This window comes from Nyctereutes procyonoides, unplaced genomic scaffold (assembly GCF_905146905.1).
Source record: "Nyctereutes procyonoides isolate TBG_1078 unplaced genomic scaffold, NYPRO_anot_genome, whole genome shotgun sequence".
Classification (NCBI taxonomy): Eukaryota; Metazoa; Chordata; class Mammalia; order Carnivora; family Canidae; genus Nyctereutes; species Nyctereutes procyonoides.
In genome coordinates, this window is record NW_026575082.1 from 11,347,339 (window position 1) to 11,372,597 (window position 25,259).

Here is a 25,259-nt window from a genome sequence, read left to right on the forward strand (position 1 = left end):
CCTTTATTCCTTAATCTTCAAAAAACTTGGGATAAAGCAGGGATAGGATTTGCTTTTCCTTTTTACCTGGCATATGGAAACTTAGGAGGCTAATTGGCATCCCCTAGGTCACTCAGCAAATAACAGTGCTGAGAAGAGAACAGGTCTTCTAGAGAATGCACAAGAGTGCACACCTACTCATCAAATTATAGTATGAGGAATGTGGCCTTTTAAAGGAGACCACAAATAAATAGGAGAAGAGAAATGTATCAAAGACAAGTCCATAAAAAAAATCAGCTACAAGTGACTGAGTGACCTTATAAAAATAGCATAAAAATATTTCAAGAATACAAGTATTAAATAGTAAGTCAAGAAATTAATTTTGCAAAAGCAAAAGAAATATGTACACAGACTTCCAAAACATTTTAGTCCACTTTGAACAAAGGTTGTACCTCTTTAATTGTGAGATATAGGTGTTCAAAAAGAGATATAATACTAACCTCAACTTTCAGGTCACCTTCATTAGCCTTAAAAAAATAAAAATAGGTAAAAATAAATTCCTGGCCAGTCTCTTTCATTGATGAAGGCCACAGAGATCTTTACCTCCAAGACCTGGAGGTCACTTCATCTCTAAGTGAAGTCAATATCCACTTAGTCCTCCTCTTCCTTCTTCCCCAAATTATTATATAATGCAGCATTTTTTCAAATAAATATTATAAAAAGTGAAATATTTATGTGGAGAGGCATTAACAGGATGATACACAAGGAAATGGGTAAAGGAAAAAAAGAAGAAACAAGATTTCTTAGCTTCTGTCATTCAAGTACTGAATTATGTTATGTAGTAGTGTCTCTTTTTTTTATATCCCATGCTTCATGAAGACATTATTTTTCTCCCCATAAAATTAAATGATTTAAGCAGGAATCAGACTATTCAGGAGTAGCTGATCCATGCCTAAAATCATGTTGTGTCTGATTGTTCTTAAGGGAAGGAGAGTTACCTGTGTCTGTAAGAGATGTGATGCTATAACAAAACCCAAATTCAAGTGTGTGCAGGTCTGCAAGACTTGGTGGATGGGGCTGAGCTGGCCAGGAAACTGTTTTGACAATGAAGGCTGGACAACCACAGGGGGAAGGGAAGACTTATTCTATCTGCTACATTTGTGACTTTCAAATGTTCTACTGCACAGATTATATTCTTAGGAATAGTTTGTGATCACTGTGTTAAAAATAGTACAGCCAATCCATATAGCCTGAATTGATTGTATAGATAGGGAAATGATGAGTATGACTTCATTTTTGAACTAAAAATTATTTTATGCCAATTCTTCATTAGACTATGGTATTATCATCAGACAAAAGAGAAGGAAAGAGCCTAAGTTTACTATTTTATGGAGGTAAAAGATTATGCTTTTCTTAACTAAGAATCATTGTCTAAATTACAGATATTTTTCATGATACTAGGTAGTCAATGTCCAAACTTAGCTCAAAAGCATTTAGCATTGCCAGAGAGAGATTCAAACTAAAAAGCTTGTAGGCTGAATATATCTGAATATAAAACGTTCATTGATTTTCTTTTTTATCAGACTTTGTAATTGAAATCCAAAGTGTCACACTGAAAAGTTTCACTTATGACTGCAAATAAAGACATGTAACACAAAGAAATTTCAAGTTTATTCTCTGTAAAATATTCACTTAAGACATAATGTATCCTATCTATGCACACACGCATACTAACACATGCATACACAAAAACATACATGTAGACCTTAGGTTGTAAATCAGAAGTAAAAGGTGTGAAATTGAATGTTGTGGTATTTTGAAATGTTTACCTATCATCACTCTTTAGTCGTAAAGAGATCAATTGCTTAGAACACCATGTGCCTAGTCTTGATACAGGACTATTGATAAAACACTTGAAAAAAAGTCCTTATAGATAGTCTTATTTAATTTTTTGTAAGTAGAAACAATAAATTAAACTATCCTATCAGAACAGACCAACAGGGAAAATGATTTATTTAAAAGCTAATCCCTAATTTAAATTGTTTATGAGTTGTCTAATATACGCATATATCCTACAACTAGGAGATGCATCGCTTCATCTTTGAACACAGTCTGCTTTGAAAGAGCTCAAGATAATTGGTTCAATAGGAACAGCAGCTCTAGCTTGTGGCTGATAATGAATGCCTAAAAATATTGCTACATAATAATGGCCTTGGATAATCACGTGAAACATTTTTGGATCAGTAAAATGTTGAGTTGTTCTGATCCTGCTTTACTTCTGCTGCTGTGGCTCAATGCATATACAAAACTGGTCTTCATTTGCTATGAACCAAAAGCATCATAATACAGAAACATGAGTTGTGAATAAAGCACACTGTTGTAAAGTCGCAGAAGAGGAGAGCAATGAGATTTACCTCACAGGGCTGTTGGAAGAATCTGGGTCATGAGCTGCTACAGTGCCAATGATATTCCCAACTTGGGTAGCTTCTGACACCTCCATGGGGTACAGAGGTGAGGAAAACACGGGGGGCTCATCCACATCTTCCACAATTATCTTCACCGTTGTCGTGTCGCTGAATGGCCCCAAGCTGAGAAAGCGAGGGTCGGCATCTTTGTTTGCAGCTTCTATCCGGAGTGTGTAACTTGTTTTGGCTTCAAAATCCAGGTCCTGTAAAAGAAGTTATTAGGGAAATTAAATTACCAATTAAATAGTCAGCTAAGCAGAGCTTTTTCATTTATGCATGTCAATAAGCACAGAAAGGACTCAGCCACGAAAATGCACCATCAGCATTCACAAATAATAAATAATAATGCCAATTGTAATCCTTGCTGCTTTTCTGGCTCACAGACAATGGTAAGTGCTTTTGAGCTAACTTAATCCACTGTGCTGCTGTGCATTGCACGGGCAAATGCAAGTCTTTAGAATATCATCTGAAAGACAACTGATAAGATTGAAAACTCTTTCCAAAAGAGACATCAATATAATATCCTTCAACCATGTAATTCAACTGTACTATCCAGGGGTGTACATTAAAAAGAAAAAAAAATAAACTTTCCACTGGATTTTTCATTTAAAAGGTCATCTTTATTGATTTCAGGGACTGCATTACAATCCTGAGCCTTTAGGCCCTCCAAAGGCAACCATACAGTTTAGGTGGGATGTGGAGTCTGTGCCCTCTGAAAATACAGCCAATTCTCAAAGAAGCACCCAGAATTTCTGCCTCCATAATTCTTCTACCCCTATGCACCATGTCTCTGTTTGTATTTGATGGTTGAGAGTTATAGTCCAAAATCTCAGTTGTGGAACTTTCAAAGAGTGATTAACACTGCCAACACTTTACTCAAAAATAGTGACCCAACTTAAACCATTTGGTAGCTTTAAAAAAGTTCTAAGAGCAATTAAATGTTGTCCTAGGAAAGCACCATCTGTGAAAAAAAAGAGTTATATACACAATATGCTGAAGTTGTTTGTGACAATAAAATGCTTCTCTTTCTTCAAAGGATACAGAGTCACAGATTTTTATGACTTTCAATCTCAATCTCACCACTGAAAAACTGTCCCAAAATATTCCTTACATTTCAATGAGATGAAACAAAAATATTTTTTTAAAGTGAAGACATGGACTGAAATGCTATTAAAAGTAAAGCACGATTTGTGACATACTTAATTATCATTTCAACTTAATGGTTATGTAACAATAAAAGTCTTAGGGAAAAGGGGCTAAAATGTAATGTTGAGAATTGTAATTCAGCTTCATCTATTGTGTTCATGGGCATGGGTGTGCACACATGCAGGTATGTATTTATTCCAACCCACCCCAAAAGGTGTGAGGCTGACTAAAATAACACAATAATAATATTGTAGTTATGTAAATAGAAAGTTATATATATATATATATATGTATACACTGTTTATGTACATAGACGTTATATGTATGTATATTTAACAGTATATATATATATATGTACTATTTATATAAAACATAACACAGGCACATAAACCCATGTAGATATGAAATATACAAATATAGGTGTGTGTGTATTTGCAGATATATATTACATAAAAAAAAGTTTCTATGGCTCATCTCTGATTAATACTGAGGGAAAAATACACAAATCAATACTCAAAATAAGTTTACAATACCGAGATCAGGGAGCATTTACTGAAATGTTTACTGGCTTCACATCTGTCTCATCCAGTAGATTGTAAGTTCCAGACTGTTTGCTTAATTGCTAGCACTCCCAGTGCCTATTATGAATTCAGCACATAGAAGGGACTCAATAAATTCTTGTTGAATTAGGAAAAAAAAAACTAGACCACAAATATCCAGGACACAGAGCCTTAAAATTAAACTATACCTTTGCCCTAAGGAATCCCGATGGCCAAAAGTAGGGAGTGGGGGAAGGAAGAGTCAGGTACACTGGTTTTCTTGACCACAAAAAACTTCTTAAAATAGCGACAGGCAGGAAAATGCAGTTTTAATTCTTTCTGAGCTTTCAGATGAAGATGCAGGGACACATGGTAGGCAGTGCCCTAAACATCACCTTATTAACCTTATTAAATATCACCAAATTCAGTGATATTTTTATGATGCTACCTTTTTTGTCTGTTACCTAAAAATATTTCTAGCCCAATACTTCTCAACCAAATGTGAGAATCAGAACTACCCAGAGGAGTTTTCAGACACACATATGGCCCCGTCTAAGATGATTCTGATTCAGCAGATCCAGGATGAAGTACAAGCATACATATTTTCAAAAGTCTCATTGGATAATTGTCATGAAAACCCTCTTGGAATAAGGCTGAACTCTGCTTTAACATTGTCTTATACCATACACGTAGTCCAATATTTAGTGTGGATATCATTAGGAACAAAAAAGAAATTATTTACCTAAATTCACTTAAAAGACTCTAAACATACTCACAAATAGCTTGGATATTAACCTTGTGCACTTTGTTCTTGTATTCCTTATAAAACTGACAGATAATGAGAGAAATCTTATTTTTGTATATTATGTGTCTCTATGTATGACAGAATGTGTCTTAAAAATCTTGTTTACCATCTCCTTTTAAATCAATTCAAGGCCACTACAACTTTTTAGATATTCATTCAGGTCTATCAAAAGGGATGAGAAGTATTTCTGTATTCAAGTAAAAGTTTGATTGACATATGAAAGAAAAATCCAAAATTCGCTGCACAAATGAATGCAATTATTTTATACCAACTTTTTAAAATGTGTCTAAAAGGCAACAACATGAGGTATAGACATCTGGATGCCACTGAGTCATAATGAAACACAGTATCACGCACGATGATTGGTTGCCTAAGAGCTATTATGAAAATAGAGCAATAAAAGAATTCATATGAAAGGCTATGAATCAAGATTACAGACAGAAGAAATTGCTACACAAAATGATTTTCAGAGCAAATCAGAATAAGGCAGACATCGAGTTTTCAAAGAGGGGTGTGGTGTGACAGATAGGGTTGTTAAACACATTGCGAGAAAGCTTTTGCAGTAGAACTTTAATTCCTATTCCTCTTTCTTATTGACTTCTGTATAAGCAATACATTTCATAACTACCAGATTTTATGAACAGAGTTTTATTTGGAAAAAATTTAGGTAAGACAAAGTAAAGGAAGTAAAAGGAGGAAGATAAAGGTAATGTTTATTTTTTAATTTTTTTAAAGGTAATGTTTAAACAGATTCTATCCAATATTGGGACTATGTATCACAATGAGACTATATAAAATTGTAAATTAACCCAAACCCCTATTACACTGTGGTTCACAACAGCAAGCAATATGGGGGATGAATAAGAACCTGGATTCAAATGGGAGTCAAACAGACCCAAACCAGTGATACCATAGAGCAATTCTGGACCTGCAGAAGCTGTGCTTTCATCTGTCAAGTGGCATGTATGTCAGACATGCTGAGAGAGAGAGAGAAACAGCTTTTTTGGTATATTATTTCCTAGACTAGAAAATAGGGCTGTTTACATATTTTGCCATCAGAGATGATGAACTTCAGGGTTGAAAAAAAAAATCCCAAAAAACTATAGAGAACAAAATGATGGTTAGCAGAGCGGAGGTGGGTGGGGGATGGGTGAAACAGGTGATGGGGATTAAGAGAACACTTAACTTGATGATCACTGAATAACAGTGGAGCTGTTGAATCACTATATTGCACACCTGAAACTAACATAACACTATGTTAGCGATCCTGGAATTAAAATAAAAAAAAAAACTTTAAAAGTAAGTATTATAATCAAGGCAGGGATGAACAACCTTTTCCTGTAAGGAGATAATACTAAACAATTAGGCTTTTCATGTTGTATATTCTCTGCCACCTGTCAATGAATTAGTGTGGCCAAGTGCCAATAATGCTTCATTTACAGGCAATGAAACAAATTCTCTACAACTTTCACGTTTCACACAACACCCATCTTCCTTCCATTTTTCTCAATCACTTCAAAATACAAAACCATCCTTAGCCCTTGAGCTGTACAGAAATAGACAGGGAGTTGTTTGTCAACCCCTGATCTAAGGAACCCAAGGTAATAAGCTTTTCCCAGACTAGATGCTTACCCTTCTTCCTCCCGTCTCTCTTACTGCAATTAAGATGAACTATTCATGATAAGTGGGACATTTTGTGTCTTCCAGTTGATATCACCATCACCTGCTGGTCCTTCTTTCACATAATTTTGTCTTTAATTTCTCTAGTTGAAATATCATGGAGAACCACTATCACCTTCTTTATGGGTGTCCCCCTAACTTCCTTACCTAACAAATAATAAATCTTCTTTATACAAAAAGCTAACTATGAACAAGAAATTCTATACACATCTTGAATATGCATTTAAAAAGATGCAGGACTGGTATTATCCATCAATGTGAGAACCAAACATCAGGGAGTTCTAGTGAAAGTTCAAAGTTAACCTGTGTAGCTGGCAAAGATACACTACGTGAAGACAAGGCCATGTCCACCCACCAACTATTCCTTTCCTGGTATAAAAATCAGGCTTGAAGAACAATTAAGGTCTCTTATTGTATGCCAGTATCACATTTAGGCATCTGCTCACCTCACCAACCCTATAGGTTTGCTGTAAAGTATTCCTAAATTTAAAACACCTAGAACATTGACTGAAACTGAGTAATTGCTGTATAAATATTCGCTTTGTTCCTATTCTATTATTCTTAGTGCCATTATTTCGTGCAAGATAATGAGGAAATAAAATGACACTTAAGACTATGCCTTCCTCCTCTGTTTCCCCATGACACCTAGGCCTCAGTAAAGTCAGTTTGCAATATGTGTCTTGAATTAAAACAAAACAAAATGAAACAAAAACTATCATAAAGAGTGAGGTCTGGATAGTTTGTCCCCCTCCCCCTGCCATTTTTAGCCTTTTCGATAGTAAAACCTAAGTTAAAACATAATCTTAGAATCCATTTAATAGAATCACTGCACTGCATTTGTCTTTCTCCATATAGCTTGGCTTCTGGTCTATAGCCAAATGTGCTCTCATTAAGCTCAATGGCCTCCTTTTAGATCTTGCACTTTTGGGCAATGCTGGTGTTGATGTTTAGGAATTGATCCAAGTTAAACTCTTCTTTTGGAAATTGTTCATTCTGCTCTTCTAAACATGGCATGGTACCAACAGGGCTGATTAGAGAGAGACAGTGTGTGCGCACATACACACACGTGCCTGTCTATATATTTAGTGTCTATGTCTAATGTGGATTTTGTACAAAAGCACTAAGATTGTTTGTCATTTTTAAAGACACTTCTTTTTCTAGAGATTCCAGCTGTCTTTTGGATCAAAGCATATTCTGCTGCTTTCAATATCTTCCCTACTTGTTGATCAAACCAATAGAAATCTTTTCCTCCTAAGTAAAGGAGCTTAAATGAGGTATCTATAGAAAAATAACCCTCAATCACAATTTTTTCCTTTACAATAATTTTACTCAAAATAAATCTACTGTCCAGAATCTTAAAAGTGATCTACAACCTTGAAAAAGGTCTCTCCGCAAGAATAATTTTGTACACCTAAATACAAGAATAAGAATTCTAAAATTATCCCTCCATCAAGAACTTTTCAAAAGCAAAATACACCTTTATTACGTACAACTGCATTATTGCTTTTGTTTTGTCCCTTCCCTGAGTTGTTCCTAAGAAAGTCTTAATGTTTCCCTCTTGGCCCCTGGACTCTCATTTCTTAGAACAGTGACCTTAGAAAACTTGCAAGTCCATTCTCTGCCCCTTTGAGATGGAAATTTTTTAAAAAAGCTTCTTGCCATTTTTACAGCCCGAGAATGTCTTCCTCAAGAAACAGGGAGTCATCTCTTTGAAATATCAACATCAAGGAAGAAAGAGCTGCTGTGAAGAGTAAGAGCCAACTCTGTCTGAGCCTTGCTCCAAGCTATAAAACTACCTCCTGTTGTGAAGCTACAAGAAATTTTACTTTCCCTTTAGGTAAAGTCAATCAGCACATACAGAAGCCCTGTTATCCACCCACCACCCAAATACACTCCAGCTCTTAACTCGCCTGCCCTCTCTCTCACCTGAGTTGAGTTTAGACTGAATTCTGGCCTCCTTCTCCTGTGGCCACATCCTTGAAGTCTGTCTTACCCTGTTTAAATTTGTCCAGTGCAATTTTTGCCGACAGTTGCAAGTGACTTCAGCATCTTCTGAAGATTTTATTTGTCTTGAAATCTTTTGTGCATCATGAAACCTATATGTGGATTTGGGCAATAAGCTGTTTTTATAGAGAGACAGGGAAAATATGTTCCAAATTGTGTGTGTGTGTGTGTGTATATATATATATATATATATATATATATATATATATATATATATGATTCTATATTTGGATGCACCATGTTGATGCATTAAAAAATGTAAGGACAAACAAATCATCTGAAAGTGAGCAAAATAAGTATAGGCAAATTTGGAATAAGCAAAACAAGAAAGACTTCTGGGTACCACCATGTCCAGTTTATATTTCTATGAGAGTCATTATTTTGACTTTTCAAAAAAGTATGCTTTAATGCAACTCTTTATCAGGTATTTCATACAAATATTCACATTTTGCAAATAGACTACTATTTATACACAGAAAGTATCTAGTGCTCTCTAGGTAAATTGGAACCCTAACGAAGATATTATGAATAACTGCAGAAATGTTTAAAGCCTGAAATGTTAAAGTATGTCAACATATGAAGAATAAAATAAGGATATAAATATCAGGAATAATTATTTCTATTATCTAGCCACACAAGTGTCCTCTGGCTTCCATGAGTATTAAATTAACAACTCCTAACCTAGCAAACAGTAGCAATTAAGCAGATACAACACATCTCCATTTTCTAACTTAAAAAAAAAATCTAAGACCATCAACTAAATGTACATATGTTTCAGATTTTTAGTTGAACCTATCTACAAAGAGAACCATAAACTGCTAAATGAATTCCCTGTTAACAATACACATTTATATAGGCCTTAACATATGCAGGTTTTCATTCTATGAGTTTTACAATATTAACTTATTAACTGCTCACACTCATTGATTCTCACAAGATAATACTGTCAGATAACACAGTTCTTAACAGATCATTCTGACAAATCTGGAAACTGAGTCAAGGACAGATTGAGTTTCTTGTTCATAATCACACAGGATGGTTCCATGGTCTTTGTTTCCACAGACTAAGAAAAAACATCAGAATGAATTGGAAGCATGAATCAGGTAATCTAAAACAAGCAAAAGAATAGTAGTGAATCTCAGGATGTTGACAAAGGAAGAAAGTAGGATCAACCATATAAAACTGATGTAGTCTATGCTGCAATGGTGAGAGAGAAATTGAGGGCTGTTATCATCAAAATGTCTACTGTCATCACGTATTATTTCAATTAGAGCACAGAATGCCTAAATCAGGAACTCCCCAGATTCTTATCCATATCTAGTTAATTAATGTCTGGCTTTCTCTTTTAGGTACTGTTGTCTGTATTCCACTCAACAGAAATGTTCCACTATGACTTCTGTATTAATGTCCTGTGGCTGCAGTAGCAAACACCACAAATTTGGTGGCTTAAAATACATCAATTTATTGTTTTACACCATTTTGGAGTTCAGAGGTCTAAATCAAGGTGTTGGCAGGGGTGTGTTCCTTCTGAAGGCTTCAGGGAAGAATCATTCCTGCTTCTAAAAGCCACATGAGTTCTTGGCTCACAGCTTCTTCCATCTTTAAAACACATCACTTCTTCCCTCTGGTTCTGTTCCCACATCCCTCATCTAAGGTCCTCATGATTACACTGAGCCCAATGAGATAATCTATGAAAATTTCCCCATCTCGACCCCATTAACTTAATCACACCTGAAAAATCCCTTTTTTCATAGAGGGTCAACTACTCATAGCTTCCAGAGATTAGGACATGGGTATCTTTGGGATGCATAGCAGGGGTACACTATCCTGTATACCACATACTCCCTGTGAATTTAGGCTTTTTTTGGTTTCATAAGCAGAAAATAGAAAACAAGCCTTGCAAATGACTATATTCTTTCCCAGTGTAACATAACAGCTCAAGCAGAGCTATTTCCCAGCATGATTAGACCCAGTGACTTCCTGTGGAAGGGCCTCACACATTTTCAGGCAACCTGAATCCAGATTATGACCCAAAGGCAGTTTAGCTTCTATTTTCCTAGGGGCCTTTACCAAAGAGCAGCTAATATTAACTTATTTTGACCCACATAATTATTTTGTGAGTAATGCAGAAACAGGAGAGAAGACTACAGCATAAGTCAGCAGACCTGAGATTCTTTTGCCATTTCATCTATGTGTGACCCGAAGATTAAATTTTTAGTTTCTCTGGGACTCAAAACCTTTTTTTCTACTTTCCCAGCATCCACAGTATTTTATAGCTCCTCTCTTTTTATGTGTGTTTTTTTCCACTCACTTCTCAAACCTTGGCTGGCCTGTCTTGCTTTGATGGCTATAACGTGGCACAATGATATGCCAATTCTTGATGTCGGCTTCAAGAGACCTTGTAGCTTCGATTCTTGCCACTCTTGGAACAAAGCCAAGTTACCTACTGGAGATGAGACACATTTATACTCCCCCCTTGTCCCAGCAGACAGACAGACACCTCCATAGAGGCAGACCCTGATCAGGAGCTGGCCACTGATCCAAGTGTGAGACTACCTCAGGTCAGCAGAAAAATCATCTGGCTGAACTTCCATCAAATTGCTAACTCACAAAATCATGACGTAAAGAAATACTGTTGTTTAAAGTAGTAGATTTTGGGGGTAATTCCTTAAAGTAGCAATGAATAGTTGATACAGCTATGGAGAGAAACAATAAAAGTTGGTGGCTTCAGTTTTTGACATCATGTGGTAGCGTATTTTGATATGATGGCAGCAGATACAGTGAAAATGAACCAAATAGCCTTGAAATGACCAAATGAAATAGTGAGAGAGAGGTCATATCCAGACATGTGAATTTCTTTGAATTCCAGGCCCTTGGCTCTTCTAAGCATTTCCTTATTGGTTTATATTTTGTCTTTATTATCTAAAATAGATTCTGGAATCCATCAGTTCCCTCCTCTACTGATAATATGTGCAATTCCCTTTTCTTTATCTGAATATATTAATATTTTAGATTTGCTTTGTGGTTCAGTTACTTATAAAGTCTTTTAAAATACATCAGTCCTGGAAAAATAAAACAATTTCCATTCTCAGAATCTTTTTCTACCCTGCTAACTTAAACTTTTTAGTTTTACCAAGTAATGTTGAAAGCATTCTTTCCTTTACTTTATTATATTATTTAAAGTAACCTCAATGCCCAATGTGGGGCTTGAACTCACGACCATGAGATCAAGAATTGCCTACTCCACCGACTGAGCCAGCCAGACACCCCTTTCCCTTACTTTATATACATGCGTTAGGGATATTCTCAAGTGCACCTTTTAATTTTAATTACCATGCATATGGTAATGCCTCCCAGACCTAAGTTTGTACTCTAGACCTCTGCCTTGAGCTGCAAATCCTTACTCATGACCTCCTAGACATTATTATCCAGATACCACAGGCACTTCACACGTATTCCAAATCATAATAATCATACACTCCCATTTGAAAGGAATGGCACAATTATTCATCTAGTTACTCACACTGGAAACATTAAGTTTTGTCCTTAAATTCTCTCTTCAACTTTCTTATACAATCACTAAATCGTATCTCTTTCTTAAATATCTCTTTCTTAAATATGTCTTTCTTGGAAGTCTACCCATCGAAACTAATTCAGGAAACAACACACCATGGAAAAAGACAGAAGCAAGGAAAAAAAAATTGTACATTATCTGTGACTTGCACTAAGCAAAAAAAAAAGTGATGGACTCACTGTAAAATGTCTTTGGCATATACATATCAAAGCAGAACACTGCTCTGATAACTGTCAAAATCAAAGCAAACAGACATACTCCTAAGTGAACATGGCCTTTGCCTCTTTGATCAAGACTATCATGTGTTGACATTTATATTACTATCAACGTCCTTCAAAGAGTGTCAATTTCTTATTTCCTTTTTAAGTCCCTAAATTCTTCTCTAATCTTGGCTATTCAAACATGGCTAAGTTTATATCTTAATAAGTAGATTGCCTATATATACGCACACATGAGCATAATGATGAAAATGATATAAAGATCTACTTAAATATACACAGTAATAATGGGTTGAATAAATTGGAAAATATAACCTGAAATTCAGAAGTTAACTACAGTTACCATATTAATCTTATCACAGCCAACCTTTAAAACCAAAATAATCCAAAATGTATGCCTTTTCACAGTCCAATGAGAGAAATGTCTTCGTTCCACTTTAAGAAATGTGCCTCCACGGCACCAGGATTAATTGAATCAAATCTTTTGAAAGAAAAACATAATTATAAGAAGACATATAAATTAGAAATGTTGTCAGTTTGATATACCTCCACCACACATCAGCAGCATTTTACGAAGTGCTGAAATAGATACTTGACTCTGGGAATTAGCTCCTCCTTATTGCAAGTAGGAAACAAAGGACACGTTTCAATAACAAGATAGTAAACCCCAGAGCTTAGAAATCCTTGTGGCAGAGTTGAAGGCTGAAAGGAAAGTATATAGTCTAACTCTTCCTCCCCGGCCCAGGGAAGGCATGAGGGCCTCCCTATCAATACTTCTATAATAATGCTCTATTATTTGATGGCTTTGGCTTCATTCAGAATTTTTAAAGGTATGAATATAAGGAGATTATGAAGATAACATAGGATTGGCCAGAAAAAAGCTTAAATATACTATTTTGACAGTGAAAATGTGATCCTCCAAACACCATCCATATGTCAGACATGAATGTGTACTCATCCTTCACAGGAAATACATCCTGAAAATGCTCATTTTTTACTGCACTGTAACTGTATAGTAATGTATTTTATAAAAGCAAAATCCCATATTTAATCCCTACTGAGGTCTTATATTGAAAACTGAAGCACATTAGAGGAAAGATTGTCATATCTCAAAGGAAAAATAGGAAATTATAGTTCCCACGTTGTAAATTATGATGCGAAAATGTAAGCAGAAAAAACTCTAGGTGTAAAGAAAGACAGTTTTCACTCACATGGGATAATATTTATGTTTATACTTTGTGAATTTGGAAGCCCTGTGCAACTGGGTATAAGGGTTATCATTAAATCATTCATAAATGGCCAAAGCAGCAGCTTGTATTCTGCTTTAACTGTGAAACACTGTATTATCATCATAATTTAAAACAATATTTAAACTATACAATCATGTTTATAATTCTGTGAAAATATCTACAAAAACCTTTAGCCTTGGGGATTCTGGCTATTTGGGCATATTTATAAACATTTTCTATATAAGACATTGGAGCAATAATAGCATAAGTGAAGGTAATCTTTCACAATTCTGTACTTATTTTTCTCTTTCTAACATATCTTTAAAGAGATTGTTTTCTTGTTCTCTCTCTGCTTTTAGGTTCACTTAATGCAAAGCATGACATGTAAATGTTTCCAAATATGATAACAATTTGCTCAAACTGGAATAAATCTCATTATAACCATGACAGCGCATTGTTTCTGACAAAGCAATGAACTAAAGTTTTATTATACTACAGAGAGAAAATAAGTTCATGTGATAGTCAAGCATGGTCCACAGGTACAAAATAACCTATTTCCAAAAGAAATATCTATATAAACAGAGTGAAACTCAGTTATCCCAAAGTGAAATAGTATTTAGAGACATTCACGATCATAAGAACAAATACATATATCAACATCCTAGCAGTGCCTGGTTGAAAATGTTTTCCAATAGTTTGGAGAGACTAGAAAACCCATCAAAAATGGATCATTTTTATGGACTGTCCATTCTATTGTTTATCTAAATGAAAATTTAAAACTATTCTAAGAACAATGGGAGAATGCTTCATTTGGTTTTCTTCAGAATTTCTTGGTTTTAGTAAGAATGCTCTGTGACTCAGATTCAGAAATCCATTCTGGATTTCATAGATAATTCCACTATTCTCTACCTGCTCATACACATTTCCACGTGCTGTGAGGAACCTCTGATAGCATTTTACCTGGAATGAAATCCAGAACCCCCCTTCACTGAAATCGTAATAAATAAAACTGAAAATTAAAATCCTGCCTTGAGGACCATATGCAGTTGTTAGTTCTGACAGAGGGAATCAGAAAATCTTAAGGACAGACCTCCTTCATTCTGAATAAAACCACTCTAAAGAGTCTAATTAATCTTTTTTTAATGTTAAGCAAAAACACTCTTGGAAATAGAGACTCAAGATCCTATTGGGTTCATGATGGTATACCACTTTGGATTTAGGTTTAAAGACTGCCCTTAGGAGGTTAGCAGACTACACTGCTTTAAGATGGAAGATTTTAGGGGTAGTGGGCCAAGTATAGATATTCTTTTCATGAAGCCACTGTCCTTAGATTGAAGATGAAAGTTCATAGAGCAGTTTTATGAGCTATCGTGAGGCTTAACTTACTTTTGTAGCTACTATCATGATTGAAAATTCTTGTTAATTCTAATAATCCTTTAGTGAATTCTTTTGGAATTTCTATGTATATAACCTCATTAATGATTATTTTACTGCTTCCTTTCAATTTTTTGTATCCCTCTCTCTTCTTCCCTTAGTGTAAGGTAGATTGCTTTCAACCTAGTTGGATTAATAAAGTGTTTTTGAATCTTGAACAACAATTTAAAGAAAGGGTGGATCTGAGAAGCTAGAAAAAGGTTGTGAACTCAAGAGCTATTAAAACAGTTTTAGAGTGAGCAATGATAGCCATCCTTAAGATAATGCCAAGGAGAATAGAAAAAACATACAGCCAAGATCTATTATGGATCAAGGGGGAGCAAAAGAGAAGCTAGAAATGACTTCAAAGCTTTAAGCTTAAAAAAAAAAAGTGTGCTATTTGACTGTGACCAGAATTAACAATGAATCCCCTAAAACTTTAAAAAGTAATATTCAGAAATTGAGGATAATTTTTAATCACTGAATTAAATATATCATATATATTTTATGTACATGTTTGAATAATTTGTGCTTTCTTTATATATGAAATGTACATGTTCAATAAAAATCAATATATATTTTAAAATTCTAGAATATGAACAGATTGATTTCAGTTGACTCTTTGAAATCTTTGAGCAGCACTGTACCTTATTGCATTCCTTTTATTTTAGACAACAAAACAAAACATTTTGCCAACAGTTGGCCTATCCTAGTTATTAAAACTTTTTTACACAGATTGTCACCAGCTGAGCTAAAATAGCAGCTGTCCACTGGAAATAATTGCAGAAATGTTTTGCCCATTGGCCTGAAATCAAACATATGTTTTCCTGTAACAATTAAAATATAACTTTCTTTTTTGACACGTGTTAATTATTGAAGAGTGTTAATTACAAAGTTATACACCTGGATTGTCAGACTGGCATAAAATTCCATTATTTAGGGGGTGGGGATTTTCACATATCCTATATTTTAGTATTTTCAAATAGTTGAGAAAATAAGACTATATTCTGCAATAATTCTTTTGTTTTTAATTTAACATTTGTTAAAGACGTCTATACAAAGCAGAGGGAATAAATAGCTCATTATCCCCCATATCTAATCAGTAGTATGAGCTAATTTAAATATACCATGACAGAGTCTTCAGTTAGGATTATAGTGATTTTCTATTTCCTTTGCACTTATATTTAAGGGATTATGATAAGCTTTACAACTTCTCATGCTCTGTATGAATTCTTCCAACACTTCAACTAGTATAAACTTGGAAAGGGAATAATTGATAATGTAGTAAGTTTTCAACATTTTGGTTTCTATTTCCAACTTTGCACTGTTTTCACATATATGGACTGTTTGTCTAGTTGCTAACAAAGATGTGTAGTTGATTTTAGGGTTTCCTGGAAGAGTCAACAAAGAAACACATCTCTCCACATAAGTCATTTAAAACAGTTTATCTGGGGAGGCAGGCGGGGGGATGGAGTGATTGGGTGAAGGACACTGAGGGGGGCACTTGACGGGGTGAGCACTGGGTGTTACACTGTATGTTGGCAAATCGAACTCCAATAAAAAACATATACATAAATAAAATAAAACAGTACATCTGCTAGTGTGCCTTGCTGTCACAGAACTACAGATAAGAGCTATGGCTTTACTCAGAGTAGACTAGTTAGGGCATTACTACAAATGTCATTCAAGATTTTCTGTGATTCTGACACCTAAAAATAAATGCATAGCTTTTTGTCTTACAGTTAAAATAGTAATAGCTCCACATGGTCATTTATTTTGACTAATAGATTCTTTCATCAAAGCAAATGTGGCTTTGCCACATTAGTGGCACTAGTGGTAGTTTGGTGCTACCTTCAAAGAAAACAAAAATAAGGAAAATATTACCTTTTGTATAGTAATGATTCCTTCCTGTGTATCTTTGTCAACAGAAATCTTGAAAATCCCTAATCCATCACCATCCACAATTTTGTATTCCATTTCAGCATTAGCTCCTATATCAGCATCAGCCGCTTTGATTCGGGCCACAACGGAGGCCACTGGCAATGACTCTGGGACGTTATACTGGTAAGACCCTGTGAAATTCACAACAAGAAATGAACAAACTACGTGAAAGCTAACCATTAAATACTTAACTATTTGGCGGTTTGCATCACCTCCGCTTAATGTCTTTTTATATTTTACTAAAAAAGATGCTATAGCAATAGGAGATAAATGACAAGTTTCATATAGACTCAAGAAATTTCTTGGCAATTATCTAATAATAATTAACATGTGACAACAGGAACAGCCTGAAGAAAGCATGATAAGAGCCTCCATTCCTGTATGTCATGGTGAGAAATAAGCTATTTTTAATATTAAAATAAATTTAAACTAATTATACATGAGATTAATATATAACCATTAAATCTAAATAATTAAAATATAATCAATATAAATATTTAAAAAACAGTATAGCTTAGGCTTCAAATGGGCAAATATGAGACTAAACAGTTCTGATTACTTATTGTTAGGATTTACATAACAGTGTCTTTTACTAAGAAAGTTTCAGAAAACTGGACAAGGGAGTTGATGAAAGACCACATTCGTCTTGTTTGAGCTCATAAATTTATCAGGAATAGGAGTTATCTCTGTGGGTTGTATGTAGAACTGATCTGGGACAACAGCCCAAGAGCAGAGGCAATACTGTTTGAACAGAAGGAAAGAAAAGGAAAATAGAAAGAGAAGCTTTTTAACTTTCTTTTGTAAAAATTCCTCTTCACCATCCTGCAAGAAAAAAAAAAAAAAGCCTTGGAAAGCAGATGACCATGAATCATCCCTTCGAAATTAGGAAACTCCTCAGAATCATTTTTCTCTAATCATCTGTTTTTTCCTGCTTCCTCCACCTATTCCATTCCCTTCTGGTTGTTAAATGCAGTGTCTTTTCACTTCTTTGTGAAAAGAAAATATTCTCTTTGAAGGAGCAGAAGAAGGAAAATGTATCCATATGAAAGGACCACATTTTCAGCTCAGAATTATTATTATTAGCAATTTTCTAAATTTTGTGAACAGTCACTGATTAAAAAAATAAAGACAAGATATGCTGATGACTTTTGAGTGACCCTTTTCAGACATCCAGAAGCATCCTTAGTAAACTCCAGAAACTTTAAGGATAGAATATTAACTACAGATGGTAAAGAGAAATCCAGTAAAAATGAAAAACCTCATGACATATCCTTGGCTTCCCTCACTTTAATAAGTATGAGAGTATCTAACAAGCTAGAAAACCTGTCCTATACCTTAGCAAATCATGACAACTGTAATAACAAAAATTCTAAGTATCAACTCTTATCACTCTAGGCTTAAAGAAAAATAGTTAATTTTATTATGAGCCCGATATTATTACATCATTGCTTTGCTTATTCTACAACCTTCCTCTCCTCTCCCATCGTAAGCTATCAAGAGCACATTTAAGGATAAGTTCATTTTTTTATGAATGCTAAAGTTAGAGTAATTTCACACTTTATTTTGTTAGGAGGTATTACAATGCCTGTAGTAGAACTATTATAAAATATTGCATATTAAAAATATGTAAAATAAAAATGAAACATCCAAAGACGAAGTATTTGCAGGAAGATACAGTGACTTTCATATTTGCAGAGAAAGCTTCCTTGACATTGTTCACTTCCAAGATCTGTTTTTGTAAGGGAGCTTAATTACTCATGACTATTGAACAAATGTTTTAGAGACATCAGAGTCTATACAATTTCCTTATTTCCCTGAGCGCTATAAAGAAATACCACATACACATATAAAGAAGAAAGAAAAAACCTAAAAGAGAGTGAGATGAAATGCTTTTGTATAATCAAGACATTTCTACCTAGAATTATTTTCCCCTTTTCTCATCTAAGTCAAAAGCCATTTTGGTCACACAAACTAAATTGAGGGCATGTGGTTTTCTGGTTCTTTGAATTGACTTCTTTTGAAACAGTGAATGTTTGCACAAGAAAGAGACGGTAAAACTGCTAAAGGAATGTTTAATGTGCATGAAGCAGTAAAAAAAGGTGTGGAATATAAAATGAAAAAAAGTTTAGCGCTCTTCTATTTTTATCTTTAAAAACAAATCAATACTTTTAGGGGCACCCAGGTGGCTCAGTTGGTTGTGTCTGCCTTCTGCTCATATCATGATCCTAGGGTCCTAGGATACAGCCCTGCTTCGGGCTCTCTGCTCAGGGGGGAGGCTGCTTCTTCCTCTCCCTCTGCCTTTCCCTCTGCTTGTGCTCTTTCACTCTCTCTCTCAAATAAATAAATAAAATCTTAAAAAAAAATAAATCAACACTTAGTGTACAGAATACATGATATGCATCTGAATGTTATAATTGGCAAAAACCCTTATAACTTACAAAGAACATCTTAGAATGAAAAGATGACTATATAAATAAACTTAATAACTGGTATTAAAAATGAGAACCAAAGAAAAACCATATTATATTGAAGACAGAAGTAATACAAAGACAGGATTGCCTCTTTCCACTTTCAATACCCTTACTATTCTACATTTCTGAATTAAAACCATCCCCCCGATAAAACAAAACTATGGGAAAATGTAGTAAGATAATCACTTGTTTGAGAAATATTTGGAAAAATTTCCTTTCAAAAGACAGTTCTAGAGGTTGGCAATGAAAGTGAGGAACTTGCAGCATTTAACAAAACAGCTTACTTCGAGGAAAGCGAGGTGGGTTATCATTGACATCAGTTAGGGTCACCGTGACTGACGTGGTTCCTGAGAGTCCTCCATTTTGACCAACCATATCCTTTGCCTGAATAACAAGCAAATACTGGTCTTTAGCCTCTCTATCCATGTTTGGAAGGGCGGTCTTGATGACTCCTGTAAAATTTCAAATCCCAGTAAAACGCATCATGAATCATTGCATTTAATACTATCGAAGAACACTGATACAGGTAGCAAGTCACTCCTGAGTTCCTGCCATTTATTGTTTTATTTTAAATAGTCTTAAAGCCTATTCAAGACCAAAGGGACATAATAATTGCATATGTGATTACAAAACACATAAAATGCTGTAATATGGAAAAGCAGGGCTTCTCAATATTGGATAGAGAGGATTATCTTTCGGTTTTATGAAAATACGGTTTGGAAATATCAACTTACAAATAAATAACGTGAACTCCTCACCTAGAATAATGCGCAGTCACCTGTCAGGTACATGACAATGGAACTCTCCTTCTCTTTCACCCTCTCCAACAACTTAACTCCCAGGTGATGTGATATCACTATAACCTTTCAGTTATGGTTCCTACTACCTCTTTTTGGGCAAAATGGCTGAAACAGTCCACAAAGAAAAAAATAGGAGTGATTTATGTTTAATAAGAAAAATACCATTCCAAACTATGGCTATGTTTGTGGATGCGGTTATGATGTAGGATGATCTCAAGTCGTACGGAAAGATCTGAGAAAAAGTATTAAAGATGAGAATGACTATGTTAATATAAATCAGGAACACCGAAAGCATTCACGTGTTTTGTTGTTTGTTTCTAATCAATTGCACTGAATATTGATCACTCTTAGGGCTTCAGTGTATGAGAAATAGATTTCAGAGTTCCATTTTGCTCAATGGGGAAACTTGACAGAATAATTGTGGAGCAGTGAATTAGTTGTTGTATAATTATTTAATTACTGCCTAAGTATATTAGGCAATAATATTTAATTATGGGATGAAATTTAATTTAATGTTATATGTAAATACATAAAATGATATATATATACCTATTACACTTAGTGTATGTACATAGAGGTGGATATCAAATAAAAATGTATTTAATATTGATCAATATAGACCTTGGAACCAGCAATATGAGGTCATCTTTACTAATTAAATATAAGTTCAGAATTCTACTTAATTATTTCTTGCAATTTCATCTTTTCCAACAAAGACTGTCTTATCTGTCCACCTAAGACCAGAGCTGGAAAGATATCTAATCTAATTTATTAAACAGATTCTACTTTTTATGGAGAAGTCAAGTTTAAATCCTCACTGATTCAGACCTGAGGAAGAGAAACTCTAATATCATGGACTTCTCAGTAGCAAAACCAAGTTGCTTGATAAAAGATGGCTCTTTGGGGATAAAACAATTGCAAAAAAATTGTTTAAATTGGGATGAAGTTTCTCTCTTTCTTCATATTTATTTTTTCCCTCATGTTTAGCACAAAAATGTCATATCCTCCAAATTTATAATCTTTTAAAGCTGCCAATTTAAATCATTTAAAGGGGCATCCCTGGGTGGCGCAGCGGTTTGGCGCCTGCCTTTGGCCCAGGGCGCGATCCTGGAGACCCAGGATCAAATCCCATGTCGGGCTCCCGGTGCATGGAGCCTGCTTCTCCCTCTGCCTGTGTCTCTGCCTCTCTGTCTCTCTCTCATTCTGTGTGACTATCATAAATAAATAAAAAAATAAAAAAAAAAATAAATCATTTAAAGGATGATTATTCAATGTACACATGTAATAAAGGTGTGCTATATGTTGCATATAATATGTGCTATATTTTATTTACAGTGTATGTTATATCAAGTATAAGCCTAGGAGAAATTATACGAGGCCTGCCCTAAACTTCATAATACTCTACAGTTTGTTAACTATTCTAGGGGTGGGAAACAGATGAGAAAAGCCTTTCAAGAGCATAGGAAAAATTTAAGCAATTTTAGTTCCCAAGATTCCAAGTTAAACAACACTCATACTGTCTTAAGTAACCATACTTTTGTTTAGTCTGAGCACTAGCTATCAAACACAAACACACCCACACACATACCCAGATCAACGACACATCAGTATTTTAAGTATTTAAATTATATTTTTTTGATTTAGGACTACTCAAATGTTTTTTTGTTTTAAAATATTGACTACTCTTTCTTATCAGGCAGTGTTGATATAAGCACAGTAACACAGGCTCAGTTAAAGTTCCTCACTGAATTCTTTTGGTGATCTACCCACTGCTTATAGTTAGTATGTGAAATAATAAGGCAACATGAAAATTGTAAGAAATAGTCACATACTAATCTGGTTTGATTGATTAGTGTCTAATACATATTCTTTTTTTTTTTTAAATTTATTTATTTATGATAGTCAGAGAGAGAGAGAGAGAGAGAGAGGCAGAGACACAGGCAGAGGGAGAAGCAGGCTCCATGCACCGGGAACCCGACGTGGGATTCGATCCCGGGTCCCCAGGATGGCGCCCTGGGCCAAAGGCAGGCGCCAAACCGCTGCGCCACCCAGGGATCCCTAATACATATTCTTACTGTCATAACGACTCCATGTGTATTTCACATTTGTTCAATACTTCTGTTAACTGTATAATACAATGAGTGCTGGTCTCAGTAATAATGTTACTGAGCATAAACAGTCTTTGTCTAAGAATTCTGGGACTTACATCTCTCCATCTTTTTCCTTTCTTTTGTTTCTGATGTTAATAATCCTTTATTTGTAACTTCTTTTTAAAAATATATTGAGGATTGGCTCTTTTGATCACTATCATTAAATGACAAAATATTAATGAGTTTTCTTTTTTTTGAGTTTTCTTTAGAATCATTTCCTATTTGTTCAGGTTCTTTATTTTTAACGTCTGTGCATCTCATTTTTCCTTCCAATATCAAGAGGTACAAGTGAGCTTTCATCCTTATACCTTTATTTTGAAGGAGAGAGCCTTACTATCTCAACTAATCAGCAAGGAAAACACTGCAGCCTCATCCTCTCATGGTTTTGCTTGGTGGCATTATTTTTGTAAGGAAATACAACATTATTAAGAAAGAAGTCTGGTAGTCAAAGTTACTTATTTTTCACACCTCTAATTGTTACTTTACAAGTGATCTTATAAATAGCACTTTTCCAAAGTAAAAGTCATCACAAAGTTTGCAAAGTAACCAGGTGGCAAAGGTAATTTCCAAATATCTCAACTATTAAACATATTTTTGACAAGAATAGAATTGGGAGAGAAATGAATTTAAATAAGGACATTCAAAAATAATAGATTTCCAGTTCCATGACTTTTGCTAGCTCTTTACTTTTAAGTAAAACTGTCTACATTTGGAAAAGAGTTCTCATGCACTGGATCTGATTTGCACTTTGCTATATATTATAAAGAAATACAGCAAATTGCTAATGCTACATCTCTAACGTAGTAAAGGCCAGTCTTGTTTAGCCAGGTCCCTACAGGTCTGTGAGATTTTCATGGAAGACAACAACATCATTTAGTTTCAATATCAGTCATTTTAAGCCACTTACGATGAGAAGAATATATCCCGTAGGTCCTTAGAAAGGAGATTAGCTCAAATTTTAAACATCCTGAATGATAATTTTTAATAGATTATGTCATCTGACACAGTAACCCAGAACTTTCCATTATTCATAATACCCAGTCACAAAAAAGTGCTGTGCACTTTAAACATAAATTTATTATCACTATTGCTCAACAACTCTCTGGTATTTAGTCTGGGAATACATTTTCAGATGATTCTTTAATTTCCTAACAGCCACTGATTTTTTTTAAGCATATTCTTTTACCATGAAACTTCTGAAGAATTTATACATATATATATATATATACACATACATATATACATATGTATACTAAATATATATATATATATATATATATATATATATATATATACACACACACACACACACACTAAATGTAACAGATAAGAGCTTGTCCTGAAATCCACCCCTGTTTAGGGAACCGAACAATCACTCAGGTCTTGGACTGGTCTCAGATGTCCACGCAACCACATGACCTATGTAACACAGGGCTACAGGGCTTCGTGTCGTGTGCATCTGAAACATATAGATGTACATAGTGACTCTCTTCCTATTAGTTTATATTTCTTTCTAAATTTTGCGTCTAAGTCTTATTTATATTTGGTCTGTTTTCCTGTAAGTGAAACAAAAAACAGAACCATAAAAAGTCAGAGAAGAACCAATAATAGCAAACATGGAAGCTTCTGGAACTCTAAACAATTTCAGAGTTGGCATCAAATAAAGTATCCCTGAAGAAAGGACTCTTGTAATCTGTGAGAGAACATCTTCAGCCATCAAGCCCAACAGGAGTGAGGGTCCTCCTCCACAGAATGGAATGCATTTGAAGGGCATATTTGGGAGGGGGCTTTGTTATGAGATATTACTTATATAAAATTATGATGTAACAAGTGGTTATGTAATATATGATGCAGGTATTGTGTAGTCACACCTCTTAATGTTTAAGAAGGAACTCTAAATGACAAGAGGTGTTTATCATTCAATCCATTTTTCAGGACCAGCTTCATGACCATGTGACCTGTGCAGGCACACAGGTGCCATGCTTTGTTTCTTGCCCTGTTGATAGTATCTTGCAATCCTATTAATTTTAGAAGAGAGGGTCTGCATTTCCATTTTGAACTGCAAATTATGTAGCCAGTCCTGCCATATATCAAATACTGAAATAGGGATCTACTTCTTTGCAGGTTACAGAGTAGATGAACACCTTAGAATATCCATAAGCCTCCCAACAGTTTGTAGTCATTATGGAAATAGGTGGTGTGAAGCTTTGCAGCTCTTTTAATGTTGCCTTATCCTGCTTCTAGTGCCATTCTGTTTGCTTATTAACAAGTTGTTAGCATTGGCTTTTGCAGCTACTCACATTCTTATTTTATGGATGGAGAAATGAAAGTAGAAAATACACTTATCCTATGGTCTTTTGGGCTGTGAGTGGTGCCATAGGTGTAATATGTGATTGGAGGTTTTAGGCATGTTAGGTTCATGATGTGTGATTAATAAATGGTAATGGGTATTACTAACATTAAGAAAAAAGAAATCATAAGTTAACCTTATAGAAATGTACCTAACAGTGATTCCCTGTGCCTATTTTTACAAAATCTTGGTTTAGCATATTTTCAGTACTTTTCCTATCAAAAATTTTACTTTCTTCTCAAAAACTCTTAGACTTAAAGATTCAGAAATTCATGTATTTCTCACACAGATAAAAGTCAGGCTGACACCAAGTATGAAGAATAAGTCAAACTTGATTTACACATTTCCATGCCGCTAAGGATTGAAAGCTTTCTATTTTTGTGAAAAAAATACATTTTCTTTGCAATAACACACTATCCATATTAAAAATTAGCAGAGGACAAAAATTCTCAGGATAACTCTGCACTAATGACTCTAGAAAGAGAAATCCCAATG

The 25,259-nt window shown here is 34.7% G+C and overlaps 1 protein-coding gene across 2 annotated transcripts in view; it reads right to left on the reverse strand.

Annotated features, from left to right (window-relative positions):
* The window catches only part of LOC129514424 (cadherin-7), a 120,775-nt gene that overhangs the window by 37,638 nt on the left and 57,878 nt on the right, over positions 1-25,259 (reverse strand). For both annotated transcript variants that reach the window (XM_055332977.1, XM_055332976.1), the window contains exons 5-7: positions 19,749-19,916; positions 16,937-17,124; positions 2,394-2,647 (exon numbers count right to left, since the gene is read on the reverse strand). In XM_055332977.1, coding sequence (XP_055188952.1) covers positions 2,394-2,647; positions 16,937-17,124; positions 19,749-19,916 — 610 coding nt within the window. The remainder of the gene's footprint in view (positions 1-2,393; positions 2,648-16,936; positions 17,125-19,748; positions 19,917-25,259) is intronic.